This window comes from Dama dama, chromosome 10, assembly GCF_033118175.1.
Source record: "Dama dama isolate Ldn47 chromosome 10, ASM3311817v1, whole genome shotgun sequence".
NCBI lineage: Eukaryota > Metazoa > Chordata > Mammalia > Artiodactyla > Cervidae > Dama > Dama dama.
In genome coordinates this window covers 29,869,614-29,890,034 of record NC_083690.1, presented here as the reverse complement: position 1 = coordinate 29,890,034, position 20,421 = coordinate 29,869,614, and the positions used below count along the sequence as shown (strand labels likewise).

Sequence of the window (20,421 nt, the reverse complement as noted above, 5' to 3'; positions counted from 1 at the left end):
TCCCAAAGGTAATGTGTACATTTGGACGTATGGTCTGATTTATTACATATGTGTTTATATTTCTTTATGCTAAAAATATTTATTTGTATATAAGTGTGTGTGTATGTGTGTGTGTATGTGCTCCATGGACTGTAGCCTGCCAGGTTTATACATACACTTTTTATATACACATCTATTTGTATTGGTATATATATATATATATAGTTTTAAAACTAAAACCAGACTGTCTACAATGCCTTATAATTTGAAATGTTACTAATAATAGAGAATATTTTCCTGTGTCCTTAAGCACTTTCCTGCAACATTATTAATGGCTATATAAGATGGTATAAATATATATATATATATATGTTTTAAACGAAAACCAGGCTGTCCACAATGCCATATAATTTGAAATGTTACTAATAGTAGAGAATATTTTCCTGTGTCCTTAAGCACTTTTCTGCAACATTATTAATGACTGTATAAGATGGTATTAAAAAGTATATAAGTTTTAAACTAAAACCAGGCTGCCCACCGTGCCTTGTAATTTGAAATGTTACTAACGAGACAATATTTTCCTGTGTGGTTAAGCCTTTTTGTGCAACCTTATCAATGGCTGTATAAGATGGTACCTTTTGTGTATGGCTATGTTTTGCTTGAAAACATAGACATTTCCATTGTTTCTTTTTTTTGACATTGTAAGCAGCACTGCTGACAATGTGCGTGTATGTAGGCGCTGGGACATCTGCCGCGTGACATCCCTGTGTTTTTGGATGAGAGATTAGTGACGCAGACTCTGGTCAGACCTCAGGGAGCCAAGTGCTCTGGACCCAACAGAGATGCCCCACTCGCTCTGCATTTGGGTTTCTTCCCAGGGCTCCCTGGAACTCCTGAAGCTGAGAAATCCTCATGGACTTAAAGCATTTCCTTTTTCTGCAGTTGTGCCTTTTTCTGTTTTATGGGAGAAAGCTTTTGGAGGAATTAAGTCAGCCCCAGGTTAAATCATCAAAGTGCGGGCAAAGTGTCCCTTCCGAGCTGGAATCTGGATGCGGAGCTCGCTTCTTATGGGGTTTCCCAGGTGGCTCGGTGGTAAAGAGTTCACCTGCCAATGCAGGAGTTGCAAGAGACGTGGGTTTGATCCCTGGGTCGGGAAGCTCCCCTGGAGGAGGAATTGGCAACCCAGTCTAATATTCTTTCCTGGAGAATCCCATGGACAGAGGAGCCTGGTCGGCTGCAATCCGTGGGGTCGCAAAGAGATGGATAAGGCTGAGCAACTGAGCACGCATGCCCACAAGTGTAGTGGTTGGGGATGCACGAAGATTCGAGAGCCAGCCTGCTGGATTCAAGCCCGAGTGGCTCCTTTTAGCATCTGTCCCCTCATCTGTAAAATGAGGGTGTGAAAGTACCTACTTCGTGGGGTTGTTGGGAAGACGAAAAACAAGACGCCACATACAGACTTCTTAGCACAGTACCTGGCACGTCCTGCTAGCTATTAATAGGTGCACACAGCCTTGTCTTCCTCAAAATAAAAACATGTTTCTTTTTGTTTTTGGTTTTCAAAGATCAAACATAAAGATCGCATGGAAAAATAGTGGGCGGTGAAAGGATTATTCATAAGACAATTGGGTAAATCACCCAGCTCTTTGGAAAAGAGAACAATTTAGATTCTTAAAGCAAATCCCAAAGTATATTTCAGATGGACTATAAGCATTAAATGAAAGAAAAGAAACCATAATGGAACCATCCAGAAATAGATATGAATCTGAACTCTTAAAGGGGAAGGGCTTCCTAAGAGCAAAAGCTATGGAAGAAAATGCAAAGGGAAACAACATTTGATATGGGCTCAAAAATATTAAAATAACCTATATATCAACCGAATGGAGAAATAATATGCCAAGGTGGAAATCTGTATATCATAAATACGATAGATGAATGGATAATATCATTAATGTATAATGAACTCTGCAAGTAGATTTTAAATGAAATTTTTTATTTAAATGAGAAAACATCCCCAAAGAAAAAGAGACAAAGTACAAGAGAAAATACAAGTGGGTGGAATTTTTATATTTATTTCATAATCAAAGAAGTTAAAACAAAATTTAAAATACTCTGGGGTAAAAATAAAATAAAATACACTGAGGTAGCATTTTGTCTTACACCAAAAGAACAAAGATTCATTTTTAGAATATCTGTTGGTGCTTCGCCAGCCAGGTCTTGATCATATGAAAACCATAGATCCTCTGATGAGAGTGCAAATTGAAACAAGCTTTTTAAAAAGCAATTTGAACCACATGTATTAAAAGGCTTACTTCCTCTCCACACTATCCCAAGCAAATAATCTGAAGTGAGGACAGAGATTTGCCAGGAACATTGTTCATCTCAGGGATTTTTGCTTCTTCGATCAAACATTTGAATTTAACTTGAAGGTTAGTTAAATTGTAGTTTTCAATATTTTGCAGCATTTTCAAAAGATATATACAAAAGTTTGATGCAAGAAAAATATTGATAATATAAGCCTTAAGAGAAAAAAGTCAGGATTATGAAATTAGATTAGCCACTATTTTAGATTAGTACTAAAGAATCCGCCTGCAATGCAGAAGACATGGGTTCAATCCCTGGCCCGGGAAGATCCTCCAGAAAATGAAATGGCAACCCATTCCAGTATCCTTGCCTGGGAAATCCCATGAACAGAGGAGCCTGGTGGGCTGCAGTCCATGGGGTCACAAAAGAGTTGGAGATGACTTAGAGACTAAACAATAAAGTAAGACAAGAGAATGGGAGGTGAAACTTCTACATAGGGGACAGGCAGTTTTTAATGTGGTATTTTCTCATGTTTCCTCAGTTATCACTAATATTTATATGATAATTTTATGATTAGAAGAAAAATAGTTACAAAAAGAGAAACAATAAAAATGATAAAATGCTAGGAGGCTAGGGCACCGTTCCACAGGCTGTGCACTGCACATTTCACATGAAGCAGAATGTAAATGACATCTCTGGAGCTGAAGGTTGGAATGGCTTTAGAGGTAACATAGAGATCATAATCTGATTTTTGGAGGAAGAAAAGCTTTTGTTTTTGCAAAATTTTCCTCTCTTTTTTAAGTAATAAATTCAATACATACAGTATACAGAAAATATGAAGATAAAAACAAAGCTTATTTCAGATCCCAATTCCCAGCTATGATCAGTATTAACAAGTCAGGGCACTGGCCTCTTGTTACTCCTTCTATGCTTGCTGAGCCCACTGTATACTGAAATATATTTCAGATGGACGACAGCATTAAGTGGAAGTCATCAAACTGAGTCAAATTCAGTCTAGTAACAAAATCTAGCCTTATTCAGACAACTCTGATTTAACATTCCTACAGGCTGTTTTCACTACACCCTGCCTAACCACCCATTCCGTGTGTACTTTCTGCTTTTTGTTTTTCACGTACAATTCTGTTTGAGTGTTTTTCCGTAGGCTGGTGAATATTTCTGGTTTTAATGCTCCAGTCTCTTTCCTTAGTTTTTAACTTGCTTGTTTGGAGGCTTTTTAAAAAGCTTTCTAGTTCTGTAAACTGTATATATCCTGTTCTTAGTCACATTTTGGTAATTTCGATTTTTTTTTTAAAATTCTAATTTAAAGATTTTTTTAAACTTTTTTTGGCAGTGCCCCGTGGCATGTGGGATCTTAGTTCCCCTACCAGGCAAGGCACCAGTGCCCCCTGCATTGGAAACATGAATTCTAAAATGACATTTTAAACTAACTATACTTCAGTAAGGCTTCCCAGTTGGCGTTAGTGGTAAAGAACCTGCCTGCCAATGCAGGAGACTTAAGTGGGTTCGATCCATAGGTTGGGAAGATCCCCTGGAGAAGGAAATGGCAAACCACTCTAGTATTCTTGCCTGGAGAATCCCATGGGCAGAGGAGCCTGGTGGGCTACAGTCCCTGGGGTCCCAAAGAATCAGAAATGACCGAAGTGACTGAGCATGCACGCATACTTCAGTAAAAGCTGAAGCTCCAATCCTTTGGCCACCTGATGCGAAGAGCCGGCTCATTGGAAAAGACCTTGATGCTGGGAAACGCTGAGGGCAAGAGGAGAAGGGGGCAACAGAGGATGAGGTGGTTGGATGGTGTCACCGACTCAATAGACATGAGTTTGAGCAAACTCTGGGAGATAATAAAAGACAGGGGAGTTAGGTATGCTGCAAGCCATGGGGTTGCAAAGAGTTGGACATGACTTAGAGACTGAACAACATACTTCAATAAAAAGGAAAAAAAAGTAAAAAGAAAGATATGCAAATACGTGATGTCCTGACTCACACATGTAAGATATTGTCTTCCCAATGCACAAGCACTTCGATGTGCACAGAAACATTAAGCCACCAACTCTTGCTCAAAATTCTGTGCTTGGCTCATATGGAAAAACCTCTGCTCCCTAGTTCACTTTTGCTCATCTTCTTTTTTTTCTTTAAGCATTATTTATATGAAATACAGCACACATAAAATATGCATAAACCCAACATGTGCAGCATAATAATATAAGGTAAAAATCCATGTAGACATCCCCTGAGTGAAAAAGAGAACATCATTAGCATCTCTTTTACTTAATCCTTTTTAACATTTAGCTCAGGAGTCACCTCCCCTTAGTCTTTGAAGCCTCAGGTGGGGTGAGGGCATTCTCTTTGCTGCCCTGGCATAATTCAGCTATTGTACTAGCTCTTCCTGTGTCTGTCTCTCTCTGCAGCCCATCCTTCAGAGCAGGTACTCTTGGGTTTTTCAGTCTTTGTGTTTGTTAAACTTAGCACAATACCAAACTCTTAGCAGCTTCAGGAAACACTTATTAAGTTACTGCACAATAGATTTGTTTGCATAGACATCAGGAAAAAATTTAAAAGACTAGCATTCTGATATCATTATGTGGAACACATATGCCCTAAAAACATTAATATTCTTAATATGTAAAGAGCCCTTACAAATCTATAATAAAACCACTTGAGATCCCAAAGGGGAAATAAGCCAGTAATTCTCAAAAAGGGAAATAATTGCTAAACATGAAGCCTTCCAACTTACCATTCAGTGTAAATTTATAAAAATAGGATATCTTTTGTGAGTCCCCCAAACAATATTTTGTTATTAATTTTATCACCTCTCATTTTTACTTTACTTATTTTAAAAACTTTGTTAGACTTCATTAGACATTTCTACCATTTTGCTCTTCTGTATACAAAAAAAAAAAAAAGGGAGGAGTACAAACAAAATGCCTGGGTAAAAGTATTGCTAAAATTTCATCACTTTCAAAAATCCAACTCTTCTGAATTACTTTTTTACTCAGAAGTTGTCTGAGTTTTTCCATATCTTTGTACCACTGAAAGCACTCGCAGCAAGCATTTCTTAAAGCATCTATTAATAAAAAGGAACGAAAGTTGTGGTGCTAAGTTGTGGTCTCCTAAGCTAGCTTTGCCGTTCTTTAAAGATTGCTTGCTTTGGACCATCTTTGGAAATGTCTGATTCATCACTTCTCTCTGCACCCCTCTTTATGGACTTTTGGAATCGTGGGTTTAAAAGAGTGCTTCTCTTTAAGAAAAAAAGAAAAAGAGAATCCACCCTAGGTATTTCAAACACAAGTATTTAAGACAAAGAATTGGTTCCAGGAGAAAAGGGGTGATATTCAGCTATCAGAAGCTGTCTTTCCTCTGGCTTGAAACAGTAGGCTACAAAAAAATGCTCCTCTATTGATTTTTTTTTTCCCCAAGCTGGTGTTCTTTTTCTTTCTCTCTCTCTCTCTCTCCAGCTTTATTGATCTATAATTGACATATGAAAGTGTTAATCGCTCAGTCGTGTCCTTACTCTTTGCGACCACATGAACTGTAGCCCACCAGGTTCCTCTGTCCCTGGGATTCTCCAGGCAAGAATAGTGGAGTGGGTTGCCATTCCCTTCTCCAGGGGATCTTCCCCACCCAGGGATTCAACTTGGGTCTCCCCATTGCAGGCAGATTCTTTACTGCCTGAACCACCAGGGAAGCTAATATTGCATAAGTTTAGGTGGTACAATCTCCACAGTAACAGTCGCAACCACCTCAGATCGCCCCAGTTGCCATCTTGCGTGAATCTGGCGGGAGCTGCAAGATGAACTAGCCAATGGGAGACGCGCGTTTTTCGCAGTCCTTGGGCCCTGTGTGTCTTAGTTGCTTAGTCCAGTTCGACTCTGTGTGACCCCATGAACTGTAGCCCGCCAGGCTTCTCTGTCCATGGACATCTCCAGGCCAGAATACTGGAGTGGGTAGCCTGTCCCTTCTCCAGGGGATCTTCCCAACCCAGGGATCGAACCCAGATCTCTGGCATTGCAGGTGGAATCTTTACCAGGTGAGATGCAAATGAAGCCACAAGGGAAGCAGATTCTTTTACCATTTGAGCTACAGGGAAGTCTGGTTCAGACGGTAAAGTGTCTGCCCGCAATGCAGGAGACCCGGGTTCAATCCCTGGGTCGGGAAGATCCCCTGGAGAGGGACATGGCAACTCACTCCAGTACTCTTGCCTGGAAAATCCCATAGACAGAGGAGCCTGGTAGGCTACAGTCCATGGGTTCACAAAGAGTGGGACACGACTGAGCGACTTCACTTTAAATGGTACAACTTGTTAATCTAATACCTTTACGTGTCGCAAAATTACCACCATAACATTTGCTAACATGTCACATATGCTGAGAATGAGGGATTATGTGCTTGGTGGGGTACGCGGTCACAGGCAGAGGGTCGGTGCCCACACCAGCCACTGGAGGACTGTCTTTCTTGCTACATGATCTCCTCCAAGATTCAAGCTTTGGTCCTTACTTGGAGGTGGGGGTGTGGAGGGGAGGTCTCATGGCATCTGCATTAAGAAGTCAGAACCAAGTCGGGGTGGAGTGGTGGGTGGGGAACAGTCGCTCCGCCAGACAAGGTCTGACGGGTCCTGTTTGGCCTGTTCCCGCAGCTTCGCAACAACAAGGCAAAAGACGTCTGCTTGGACCAGGGGCCGATGGAGAACCACACGGCAATACTGTACCCATGCCACGGCTGGGGACCCCAGGTAGGAGCCCCGTCCCTGACCAGGAAGGGAGGAATTTCACCGGACCTACTGGGGATCTGTAGGACTTCTGGAAACTTCTTTTGTCCTCTCCTTTGGTAGTTGTTGCCTGTTCTGAGCAGGCGAGGGGCTTTCTGGTGGTTTCTCTACAGGAACGAGGGAGAAGATTCACAGGTGGCTGCATCAACACAATTATTAAGAGGATAAAGGGGCACATTTCCCACTGAAAGGAAACTGTGCTTACATTTTGGTGTCATTTGCTCATAGGCAAATAGATGTCACATGTACGTATGTTTACTGATAACCAAGCAAGCCTGCTTACAACATCAAAGAAAGAGTTAGCTGCTTCCCTCATGAGAACCTGATTGGTGTGTCTGTTCTGAAAGGCCATTGTAAGCTTTTCTTTAATGTTTATTTAGCTATTCAGTTGCACTGGGTCTTATTCGCCACACACAGGAACTGTAGCTGTGGTATGTGGGATCTAGTTCCCTGAGCAGGGATCGAACCCAGGCCTCCTGCATTGGGAGTGTGGAGTCTTAGCCACTATCATCAGTTTGGTGGTGAGTATGGCCCCATCTGCAAGCGCTGGTACAAGTGCCGAGCACTGACTGGGAAGGAGTAGTGTGCTGGCAGTAACATTTTAAAGAATACACGTGTCTTCTGGTCTCTCGGGAGATAGCAAAGATAACCAAAGAGGGCAAAACCATCGACCAACACAGTAAGAGTAGAACTTGGTAAATGAATTTCCTTTGACGGCTTTGTGTTAGTCCATGGTGTGCGTGCACATGCGTGTGTGTATGGACGTGTGTACCGGGAGAGCTTAGCAGGTCCTCTAGAACTGGGAGAAAACAGATCCAAAGACATCATGAGGCTTGACATGCATAAAAATGTAAAACGCTTTTATGTTAACCAGTAGTAATAAAAGGCAGGCCACAAACTGGGAAGACATATTCAATTTCAGAGGCGCACGAGATGGTTAGTTCTAAGCCAGACTCATATTCTCCTTTTGTTCGTCTATGAAAGGAAGACAGTGGACACAATGCCCCGTAAGGTCCCTTCATCTCTCTCATGTTCTCTGAACACACACGTTCACCAGCAAGCTCACGTGCATCGGGCACACACACATCCTCTCACGTGCATTCATGGCCACGGGCTTGCTCTGCTCTGGGCGCTTCTGCTTTCCTGTTAAGCTGGCGTCTGGAAAGAGACGAGCCGTATTTCCTCTGCTGTCACCGCAGGTAGTTCTCATAACCCAGACCCCCGCTCCCTTCATTGTGTGACCGGTCCTCTGAAAGTAATTCCAGGCAGATTGAATCCTGTGTCGTTTGCTCCTTGTGGTCACTCTAGGAGACAAGCAGGCAGCGTGGAGAAACTGAGGCACGGAGAAGGAGTGCTTGTGAGCAAAGCCGACCAGAACCCAGGCATTTTAAATTCAAATCCAGTCCACTGAATTCAAGATAATTTCCTGCCTACTCCCTGCCCAGACAGGAGCTGGTCACCAAATTCTCCTCTCTTGCTGGGAGCTTGGTGGCCTTCAGAGCCCAGTGCAGAAAATATCTAGAACGCATCTTTTACCCATCCCTTCTGCATTCACAGACTTTTCCAAATGGATGTTCCTGCCACTTCGTTGATGATGGAACAGCAAACCAAATCAGGCTCATCCTTAATCCCCCCAATTCTGGGAGGAACACCTGTTCGCATGGGCCATGGTTGTTGTCCATCAGCTGATTTTGTGAAAGCAAATCTAATATTTTTTTTTTCTGTTCTACCACATGTCCTGAGTTAAAGTGCAGCCTTGGTGCTGCTTGCTCGCTACCTGCCAGGCTGCCTCGCCCCTCGCTCATCAAGCTTCCCTCCTATTCCTTCCCAAACCCGCTCACCCTAGGCTCAGAGCGTCTCCCCACCAGTCACGTGCCGTGACATCCTTTTAAACCACCTGGTGAAGTGCTGTGGGCAAACTGCATCAAAGCTCCTGTAACTAGGCATGTTCCACAGACATTGTTAGCTTAATTAATGGACTCTGTGTTGTAATTTATTATCAGACAACAATTAAACAGAGATAAAATAGGCACTGAGGAGGGTAATTTCCTGTCTTCAACATGTGTTTGTCAACAAGATGGAAACGGTTCCCGGCCTCTCAGAAGAGCCTGCTCAATCACGAGCTAGTGCCCAGCCTTGCTCTGGTCTGGTTACTAAATTTGCATCAGACAAACATCGCTTTCTTTTCCGAGCCAGTGTTTTGTTTAAAGGTATTTTTCTTTAAACTGGCTGTCTTTTATCTTAAAATTATTTTAAAATAAACTTTACATCACAAGCATAGAAAAAATAGATGTCAAGGGCACAGCAGCAGCTTTTGGTGTCAGCTTGAACCTATTTAGAGTGGGAGGTCTCCTCTAAGGAGGTCCAGGGCTCCCTGCCCCAGCTTTTGCCATCTTGGGCCCAGGTCTGGTGTTGAGGGGGTGGACGGTGGGGTGACTTCACTGGAACAGCTAAGGTCTCCCTGCCAGGATACTGGCTGTGGGATTGTCCTCCTCTGCCAGCCCCTTCTTGCTCTCTCTTCCAGCCTACCTGGTCAACCTGTCAACCCTCCCCATTCTGGAAGGCAAAGATCAAGAAGAGAGCACAGAGTGGGCAGCCCCGGGCCCAGGGCATCATTCTTTAATTCCCCTCCAAAGGCTCTGAGGCTCCTCTCAAGCCCCTGTGTCCGAGCTGCTGCCTGAGGTCCCAACGATGCAGTTCATGCCAGCCCTCTGGCCAGTGCTATGGCTGGCTTGAGACAGGGAACAAAATGTTGACGATAAACCCATTTCTGGTTTGGGCAACGTTTAATCCTGTACCTGTCAGGCAGGTAGTGACCACCCTCCCCCCAGCTCCCTTTGAAACTTGAGATTCAGGCTATGCCAGGCCACTTCTCAAACTATCCTGTGATCTCTGGTCTTGAATGCTGGGCTCTACCATCTGATTCATGGCAGGAGACCTAGCCCATGTCCTCGAGCCCCCAGCATCCTCTAGTTCACAGCAAGATGTAGAAGGAAGACCTGAAGCAAGCGTGGAGGCAGTGCCAGGCAAGTGTAACGTAAGAGCAGAGGTGCAGAGATGGGGGTCGGGGTGGGATACGGCGTGTTCAGGGAAACATCAGTGCGTGGCTGAGGCGTATGATCCAGGGCAGCCGTATATGTGTGTGCGCTCAGTCGTGTCTGACTGTTTCCAACCCCACGAACTGTAGCCCACCAGGCTACTCTGTCCATGGGATTTTCCAGGCAAGAATGCTGGAGTGGGTTGCCATTTTCTACTCCAGGGGATCTTCTCCACCCAAGGGTCAAACCCGCATCTCTTGTGTCTCCTGCATTGGCAGGCAAGTTCTTTACTACTGACACCACCTGGGAAGCCCTATGCCTCTCATACCAGCCTATTTTTTTTTTTTTTCAATTTATAATGCTATTTCAGTTTTTATGTAATGTTGTTTTCACTTTTAAGGTTAATTCATTCTTTTTATAATGTAGCTTTGCAAGTTTCTTTTAAAGTTTTATTTTCAATACTTTTTAGTATTTCACAGGACTTTTTGCTCTACCCCACTGTGCTTCCTCGAAAGCCACAAGAGAGAACAGTCTTAAACATTTGTTTTTGACGTGGGTCATTTTTTAAAGTCTTTATTGAATTTGTTACCATATTGCTTCTGTTTTAAGATTGGGATTTTTGATCATGAGATACATGGGATCTTAGCTCCCCGACCAGGGATCGAACCCACCCCCTCTGCATTGGAAGGCGAAGTCTTAGCCACTGGACAGCGAGGGAAGTCCCAGTTTTGCAAGTTGTTGACAAAACATATGGTCAGGTAACCCCACCACAATCAAGAGCAGTTCTGCACCGCCCCAACACTCCCCTGAAGCCCCTCCTCATTTGTCCCTCCCACTGCCCCCAAGTGTTTTTATCCACATCCAAGCTGAGGATCAGCTGCACTGGGGGTGTTTCTGTGGGCCATCTGTACAGCCTCACCGATTCTAGTGTCGTCTCCTCCTCTGGAGCTGAGGACCACAGCGCCCAGCAGGCATGCCATGGACAGGGCGTGGCCAGCAAGGGTTCCGAGTGCAGGGGTGCTGGGGACTCCACACAACACTCTTTGAAAGAGCTCCAAGCTCTCATGGGACCTTCTGAAGATGAGGTATACCCCTTGGAGAGGAACTGAAAGGAGTCAGCTCTGTTTAGGAACTCCCCAGTGAGTTCCAGGGAGGGTATCACAGGTCTCCCCTGTTTGTGCGTCTGTCAGCACATTTAGTCTTCCTCTCCCCTCTTTTCTGAGAAGCACACATTCCCTCCTCCAGCTAATTCATCAGCAGAGTGATAGATGAGAATTCCTTTATCCCATAATTAAATGTAATCTGATCTTGGGCTTCCTCTTTGATGGCTTCATCGTTTAAGCGATCCATCATTCAAACACCTTGTCACGATGATGCATTTTGCCAATAAAGCACTAGTGCCCCCATGGAGTGACGGGGCTTAGAGTGTGGAAGGCACTTGGAACACGCCGAAGTTAATGACACCCAGCAGCCTCCACTTCCAGATAAAGTTGTGTAAGTGGTGGGGCGCAGGGGACGGATCCTCGGAGAGCACGTTGGAGTTTGCACCCCAGGGCGAGGTGGCTTCGCCTCAGTAAGGAGGCTCGTGATTCTGGGAGCAAACCTCTCACCTTCCGTAAGAGGCAAACCATGTGATCCCTCAGTTCCTGGAAACCGCTACAAAGCAGGGAAACCTTAGCTTTTGAGGGAAATCAGCATTGGAGAAGTGAGGGTAGGTATTTTTTTTATGTCTGGGAAACCTATACACACACAAAAGAGGCCACAGAAAGCAGGAGAGACCGTACCAGGGACACCCTGAAGCGGGACACCCTGGAGGGTCTGTGCTGTGGTATTTCCACTTCCTATCTCTTATGCAATATTTTGGGCTCCCTTGGTGGTTCAGGGGCAAAGAATCTACCTGCAGTGCAGGAGACTTGGGTTCGATCCCTGGGTTGGAAAGATCCCCTGGAGGAGGAAATAGCAACCCACTCCAATATTCTTGCCTAGAAAATCCCATGGACAGAGGAGCCTGGAGGGCTACAGTCCATGGAGTTGCAAAGAGCTGGACACAACTGAAACGACTGAGCAGTATTAAACGCACCTGCAATATTAAAAAACCTCCCCTTGCGTTCCCGTGCATCACTATAAATCTGTGATGCCTCGCTGCAGATTCTCTTTTTCTTGTTGTTGTTCCTCTAACTCATCTTCTCTCAAAATATTCAAAACGTTTCTGGGTCTTTTATGTCAGGGTTCTGAGCTCTTGCCTCTTGGGCTGTCCCTTCATCCAGTGCTCACAAGCATCCCTCACGCCCACCCTCTCTGCAGACCTGGGAGACCAGCAGAGTTACTTCCCTCCTCTGCTCCCTGAGACTTTCCTGAGACTTGGCGCAGGACCCCATCCTTTTTGTCTGCCATCTGTTTTGCTTTTCTATTTCCAATCCCTGGTTCTCGCTTTCTAATTACCCCTGAAAAGTGGATCTCGCAGACCACATACAGAGAACAAGTGCTTGACGTCTTAGATGGCATGCAGAACTAAAGGCATGTGTATTTGGTTTTGCTTAAGGGGGCCTCCAGGTTAAGGAGGAATTCCTGTACTTCTCCTTTCTTGCCAGAAGGGGTTGATGAGCTCTTCTTTCCAGAAAATCAGAGGTACAATCATAAGTTGTTTTCCAGTGTAGATTATTGGTTAAAAGTTTTACATCTCCTTAGAAATTGAGTTGATCTTCCTCTAAACACCAGAAGTGATCCAGGCAGGTTTTTGTTTGTTTTTGACTGCAGTGCATAGCATGCAGGATCCTAGTTCCCCAAACCAGGGATCGAACCTGCGCCCCCTGTGTTGAAAGCACAAGTGTTAGCCACTGTTCCGCCAGGGAAGTTCCAGGCAGGTTTTTGTGTTACTGTTAGGCTTGGAATAAGGAACTCAGACAGAACACTAGGATGGTGGCCACATTAGCAGCTGAGCCTGCCTACCTCATCCAGAACTATTTAGTTCAAAGCGAGTCACTCCTTATCTTTTTCTTGTTTCCTAAACGCAACACCTAATTGATGAATTTGAAAAAGACAAATTTAAGTCATCTATAATCCTACCACCTCCAAACAACCATTGTCATTTCTGAGGCTTGCTTTCAGCGTTTTTCCCCCAAAGAAATATGTTGATTTCTTACGAGGTTTTCATATCACTGAGTTAGTAAGGAAACAACATCGCTACTTCTGAAGGATGACAAGTGGGGGAAGGTGAAACCACCTGGTGAAAAGGTCTCTGTGATCTTAGCACCATGACATGCAGCAAAGCAAGTGCAAACTGTTCAAATAGCCTTATTCCCTGATTGTTCGGTTCAGACAGCTTTGAACATTCCAACTCGGTGCTGAGGGCAGAGCTGCAGAGGCCGATGGGGCTCTGGCTGTTTCCCAGGGGACAGCAGGGTAGGGGTCCTGGAACAGAACCCTAGTGCAGCTCCATATTTGGTGGGTGATGGAGCCAGAGTGCTGGACCCCAGAAAGGCAGGTGTCTCCCCATTCATTGCAAGTAGCAAGTGCATTGTCTGGAAATATCGCACTTTAATCCAGCACAATGGGCCTTCCCTGGTGATCCAGGCGTCCAGTGGTTAAGAATCCGCCTTCCAGGGCAGGGGACGTGGGTTCTGTCCCTGGTCAGGGAACTCAGATCCCACATGCCGCAGAGAAGCTAAGCCCTCACAGCACAGCTAGAGAAGCCTGCAGTGAAGAACCAGCACAGCCAAAACTAAAAATAAAAATCCAGCATGATAAGTCATAATGGTGAGGAGAGAGGCCTTGGGGACCACCACCCCCCTAGGATCTGACCCTCTCTACAGGAAACACATCTAATTCTATAGCATGCCTTTAAGCTCCCAGATCAATTTTTTTTTTAATAATGATGATTTATTTTTTTTGGTTGCACTTGGTCTTCATCGCTGCGTGTGGGCTTTCCCTAGTTGCGGTGAGCGGGAGCTTCTCTCTGGTTGCAGGTACAGGCCTCCCATTGCCGTGGCTTCTCTTGTTGCTCAGCGGGTGCTGTAGGGCCCCCAGGCTTCAGCAGGTGCGGTGCGCAGGCTTATTGCCCCCACAGCATGTGGCAACTTCCCGGACCAGGGATCGGACCCATGTCCCTTGCATTGGCAGGCGAATTCCTACCCAGTGTACCACCAGGGACATCCCCAGATAGATTTTTCAGTCACCTTTGTTGAAGGATAAGGTTGGTACAGTAAATTGCATCTGCTTAAAGTGTGCAGTTGGCTGAGTTCTGGCAGGAGTACACACCTATGAAATCCCTTGCTTAATCAAAATACAGAAAGTTTCTACTGCATTTCCATTTGTTTTCTTATTTTTAATTGAAGGACAGTGACAATACTGTGTTGGTTTCTGCCATACATCAACATTGATCAGCCATGGGTGGACATATGTCCCCTCCCTCATGAGCCTTGTTTGCACCGCCCACTCCATCCCACCTTTTCTCTAGGCTGTTACACAGCCCCAGTTTGAGTTCCCTGAGTCATAGAGCAAATTCCCACTGGCTATCTGTTTTACATATGTTAGTGTGTATGTTTGCATTTCTATTGTCGCCCCTAAAGATTCCTCCTGCTCCTTTTCTCCACCCCAGATCCTAGGCAGCCACAGTGCATACACTCTGATACAGTTGAAAATATTTTTTTCTGTATTGAATTGAGTTCTGGCATGCCCTGGACAGTGATGAAGAAAGTCTGTTTGTTTTTAAAAATGTACACATGTACTCATAGTCCCCGGAAACCACTCTTGTGGCTTCAGCCACACAACAAACAAATAAATTCACCCCAGAGCAGTTCTGAATCAATGGAACCCATCTCTCTGTCTCCTGCTAGATAAACTGCATTTTTAATTTACCAATGGTTTTCTACCCTGACTAGGCCTGATTTTGAAATGATGAGAGAGACCCTTAATATGAAAGCAATTGCAAACCATGTCTTTATTGACAATCTGATAGATTTTGCTGTGTTCCAAAGTCATTCCACAATTATTTGGCTGGCTTTTGTTTATTTGGCTATAACCTGCATATTTTAGTTTTCCCTCAAGGCTGTTAAATGTGGGTTAATAGTTTTATGCACCTCTTCGATCATTTCAAATAGAAAATTCCTTTTTCTCCTAAATGAGAATTAATTGTATTTGAGCTCAAAGGGTTTTTTTTTTTTTCCTAATGCATTAGGGTTGTGGATAATGACATTTATTTCTCCTCCTGGGCCCAGCAGCCAAATCTAAAATAATCCTGTTCAATTCAAAAGACATTTTATAGAGCATTTGCTTTTTGCGAGATACTTTTCTTGGTCCTTATGGTATGTAACAATGAGTAGAATGCTGCGGTTCTGAAACAACAACAAAGACAAAAGTCTCTAACAGGGAAAGACACATTAATAGAACAAAGAAGTATATAAGTTGAAATATATCACATGGTGGGGTGGCTTTGTGGAAGGAAGGGAGATGAGGTAGGAGAAGGTATAATTGGGGGGTATTAGGTTTCAAAATAAGAATTTTTAAAAATAATTTTATTCATTTTTGTGCTGGTCTTTCTTGCTCTGCACAGGCTTTCTCTAGTTGCAGCAAAGTATTCTCTAGTTGCAGCGCACAGGCTTCTCTTGATGGGAAGCAAGGGTTCTAGATTGAGTGGACTTCAGTAATTGCAGCTCGCAGGTTCTGGAGCATGGGCTCAGTACTTGTGGCACACGGGCTTAGATGCCATTCGGCATGTGGAATCTTCCTGGACCAGGGCTCAAACCTGTTACCCCTGTATGGGACAGATTCTTAACCCCTGGACCACCAGGGATGTCCGGTGTATATTTTATACAGGGAAGACTGTTGGCTGTTTTTGAGAAACTTCAAGTCATCTGTCAGACTAAGCCAAGAAACCAAGAGTTAAGACTGAAAAGATGAGTTGGGGGACCTGTAGTAGAAGATCATGGTTGAGAAAGTGTATTCGTAAATCTGTGGACAGTGGGAGCCACTGAGGATGGAGGCAGGGAATGATAGGATTTGAATGTGCAGGATCAGGGAGGACAGTTGGAAACTGGGAAGGGCTGGAGGGAAGAGGACCAGTCACAAGCCTACTTCAGCAGTTCAGGTCCCACAGAGTCTCAGCTGGGGTCTTAGGAGGAAATGCATAAGAAGCTGGCCCTTCTTACCTGTGGTTCCAAACCTGCAGAGTGAACCAACCAATCATATTATACATATATCTTGAAAACATCCACGTATAAGTGGACCTGTTAGTTCAAACCTGTGTTGTTCAAGAGTCAATTGTATAACCAAGAGGGGACTTCCCTGATGGTCCAGTGGTTGAAACTTCAATGCAGGGGGTGAGGGTTCGATCCCTGGTTGGGGAACTACGATCCCATGTATAGAGTGGGCAAAAAAGAGAGAGAGAGAGAGAAAAAAAACTTGTATAACCAAGATAACCGATGTTCACACCAAAACTTATACATGACTGTTTGTAGTGGTGTAATTTAGAATAGCCCCACAGTGGAAACAAACCAAACATCCATCCCCTGGTGTGAGAAACCGCCCTCCCCTAGAACGGAAATCCTGCTGTACCCTCCTCTCCTGCCCTGCCCACCTGGCTGGGGGCTGAGGGCTGGCCTTTACAGGTCCTGGAAGTCTGGGTCTCCCTGTTTTCATGGCCTGGAAGACCTCAGAAAGGAGAGCTTCTAATCCCAGTGGCATTTAGCTTCGCTCTTTAAACATCTGGGTCACAGATACGCTCAGTTAATTAATGTTCTTAGCGCTGCTCGTGTGCCTGCTGGATAATAGATTGATTCATAATTTCAATAAGCAGCTGTGTATATCTTTCCCCCGAACATAAAGGCAGCTTGCTGTCATTCATCACTTTGCATTTGGTGAATTTGAATATATTCAGAGAGACATTGTTGAAGGAGGGATGGGGAAGGGCCTCTGATTTTTTTTTTTTTTTTTTTTTACCATTTTGCCTATAACAATTACTCTGATTTGAAACTAATTTGGGTTTAAAACACATGTTAACCACATCTCTCTCTTTCAAGGGCATTTAATAAACTCCCTGTCACTTGTTTCTGAGGGCATCAGGAAGACTCCCTTTGGGGATCAGAGCAGAGGGTTTCTGAGCAGTTTTCATTGGAAGAGAAATCCCTACAGAGGATCTTATCCCCTAGAGAAAAGGCACATGTGTCCCGGGCAGAGCTGTTTTTCTGCTCCATTTCTGGCCAGAAATGCTCAGGATCTCAGAAGCCCAGGATCAATCTGAGAGGAGGTCCCTCTGCTGCTCAGCTCCTGGGCCAGGGCTGCCAACCACTGGGTCTCTGGGAACCCAAGAATAGAAGCTAGGGCCCAGCCAGGTTGACCAGATGTCTCCAGGCTTGTTTCCTCTTCTTTGAAACAGGAAGGGTAGTAACACCTAACTCATCGGTTATTGTAGAAATTACATTATTTCTTCCCTGGGGCCAAGGATGCCTCCAACACATGCTGGCTGGTCATATTATTTTGTAATGGATTAGGGGATCTCTTGTTTATTAATGATCATCACTGCAGCTCCAGCCCATCATAGGATCATGAGAACAAACATGAAGGTCGTGCTTGCATCTCGCCAGCCTGCACTGGAATCATCTCAGTGGGAACACAGCCTCCTGCTTGTATTTCCACTGCCTGTCCCCAGGCTAGGCACACAGAGGACATGTTTGTGGAGCTTCAAGAAATAGCCGTGGCTGCATTTTGTAAATGATGTTCATCACATTTGTCGTGTGCTTATTCACAAACATGTCAGGAGCCCTTGGTCTGTGATTGTCTCCTAGAAAGGAATGAAATACATTAGACACAGTCCCTGCCCCCACAGGAGTGTGAAAGACAGGTGAATGTATTTGTTCAAAAATTGGAATATAGGGATTTACACAACATGAGCAGGCAAGAGAGGCCAAGACACCAAACTAGTATGGATTCACAATTAGTTGTGCAAAGGGTTGGCAGACAACATCATCTGTGTATCAGATAGCTGTATAATAACTACCCCCAAACTTTAGTGGCATAAAACAGTATACATTTATTAGTACTTGGAGAAGGGGACAACAGAGGATGAGATGGATGGATGGCATCACCGACTTGATGGGCATGAGTTTGAGTAAGCTCCGGGAGTTGGTGATGGACAGGGAGGCCTGGTGTGCTGCGATTCATGGGGTCGCAAAGAGTTGGACACGACTGAGCGACTGAACTGAGCTGAACTGAACTGAACTGATGAGTCTAAAGATCAGCTGAGTGGTTCTGTTATCTGGACCAGGCTCAGATGATTTGGGTTGGATTCACTCGTGTGTCTCCTATCAGCTAGCAGATTGGCCAAACACTGTCTGATCCATGATGACCTCATCTACTTGTCTGATGGTTGACCAGCTGGTTGCTTGAACCATGCGTCTACCATCCTCTAGCAGGCCAGCCTGGGCTTACTGCCACAGTGGCACTAAGGTTTCAGGAGGGTGGAAATAGGCAAACTGTATACCAGGAATAGACATATCCTCCTTTCTGCTACATTCTGTTGGTCAAAGCAAGTCACAAGGCCAACCAGTATTCCAGGATGAGGAAAGAGACTCCACTTCTTAATGGAAATTACAGCAAAGTCATGTCGCCCAGAAAGATGTGACCACTTTGGGAATCCACCCCATGCTACCTACCATTTGTTGCAGTGCATGGAGCACAGGGCAAGGCCCAGCACTGGACTGCACATTTAGGATATTTCTGCCTTTTCATCATTAGAAATAACATTGCAGTAAATCCCCTGGAGTAGGAAACACCAACCCACTCCAATATTCTTGCCTGGAAAATTCCATAGACAGAGGAGCTTGCTACAGTCCCTTGGGGTCACAAACAGTCAAACATGACTGAGTGACTGAGGATGCAAAATACCCTGTATGTAAATTTTTTCTTCCAGCTTTACTGATGTAACTGGCATACAGCCCTGTATAAGTTTAACGTGTGCGGCATAATGATTTGACTTAACAGCTTGAAATGATTATCAGAGTAAGTTTAGTGAACATCCATCAACTCACGTGGATACAAAATTGAAGAAATAGAAAAAGAAAATTTTTTTCTTGTGATGAGAACTCAGGATTCACTGTTTTAACTTTCATATGTAATATACAGCAGTGATAATTATATTTACCACGGTGTACATTACATCCCTAGTGCTTCTGTGTGTCATAGGTGGAAGTTTGTACTTCCTGACTGCCTTCATCCTGGTCCTCCTCGTCCCCCACCCTCCCTACATGAACTTTTGTTCACAGTTGTAATTATTTTCTTGGGATAGCTGGAAGGTCTTTTTGTTTGGTTGGGTTTTTTGTTTGTTTGTTTGTTTTTGGCTGTGCCACACAGTTACAGGATCTTAGTTCCCCGATCAGGGATTGAACCTGGGCCCTCAGCAATGAAAGCACCGAGCCCTAACCACTGGACTTCCAGGGAATTCCCAAGATTTTTAAAACTAGATGGATTCGATCAAAAGAGAGAAACATTTTAAAAGTGCAAAGTTCATATTTTGAAATTCCTTTTCGAAAGGTGGTAGTCATTTATCCTTCCTCAAGCCCATCTTAGGCTCACCTTGACAAAATACAAATAATCTCTCTTTTTAAAAATACGGTGTCTCATTGTTTTGATTTTTATTTATTTTAACACCTAACATGTTGCATGTTTTTTAACATGCCTGTTTCTTTTCAGTGAACTGCCTCTTTGGGCCCTTTTGCAGCAGGGTAGATTTAATTGATCCCAGTTAACAAATGAGGAGGAAATGGAGGCTCAAAGAGGTCAAGTGACTTGTTCAGGTTGGCCCAGCCAGATGGAAGCAGAGCCAACGTTAGAATTCGAATGTCCCGCTTTTTCATTTATTCCTGCTCCCCGTTTGGTTGAACAGAAGGCCAGACTCCTGAAACACTGACTGTGGACATGCTTAGGAAGAAGTCAGAGAGGGCCAGGGAATCTGTGTCCAGGCTTGGCAAGCCGAGGGCCTCCTGGGCGGGGCACTCCTATGAGAGGGGTTGGGGTGGGTGGGGGGCAGCTCCAGGCCTGAGACAGCGGCCGGGACTGCAGCCCGGACAGTCGTGGGGCACCCATGGCCCCTCGTGGTCTCCCCTCTGCCTCCCACGGCCCTGCCGCTCTGCTTTCTCCCCAGCTGGCTCGCTACACCAGGGAGGGCTTCCTGCACTTGGGCGCCCTGGGGACCACCACGCTCCTCCCCGACACCCGCTGCCTGGTGGACAACGCCAAGAGTCGGCTGCCCCAGCTCCTGGACTGCGACAAGGTCAAGAGCAGCCTGTACAAGCGCTGGAACTTCATCCAGGTGAGCCCTCC

General features: G+C 44.7%; 1 protein-coding gene across 1 annotated transcript in view; it reads left to right on the top strand.

The window, feature by feature from the left end:
• The window catches only part of GALNT17 (polypeptide N-acetylgalactosaminyltransferase 17), a 413,795-nt gene that overhangs the window by 391,386 nt on the left and 1,988 nt on the right, over positions 1–20,421 (top strand). The window contains exons 9-10 of the mRNA XM_061154024.1: positions 6,938–7,033; positions 20,243–20,410. Coding sequence (XP_061010007.1) covers positions 6,938–7,033; positions 20,243–20,410 — 264 coding nt within the window. The remainder of the gene's footprint in view (positions 1–6,937; positions 7,034–20,242; positions 20,411–20,421) is intronic.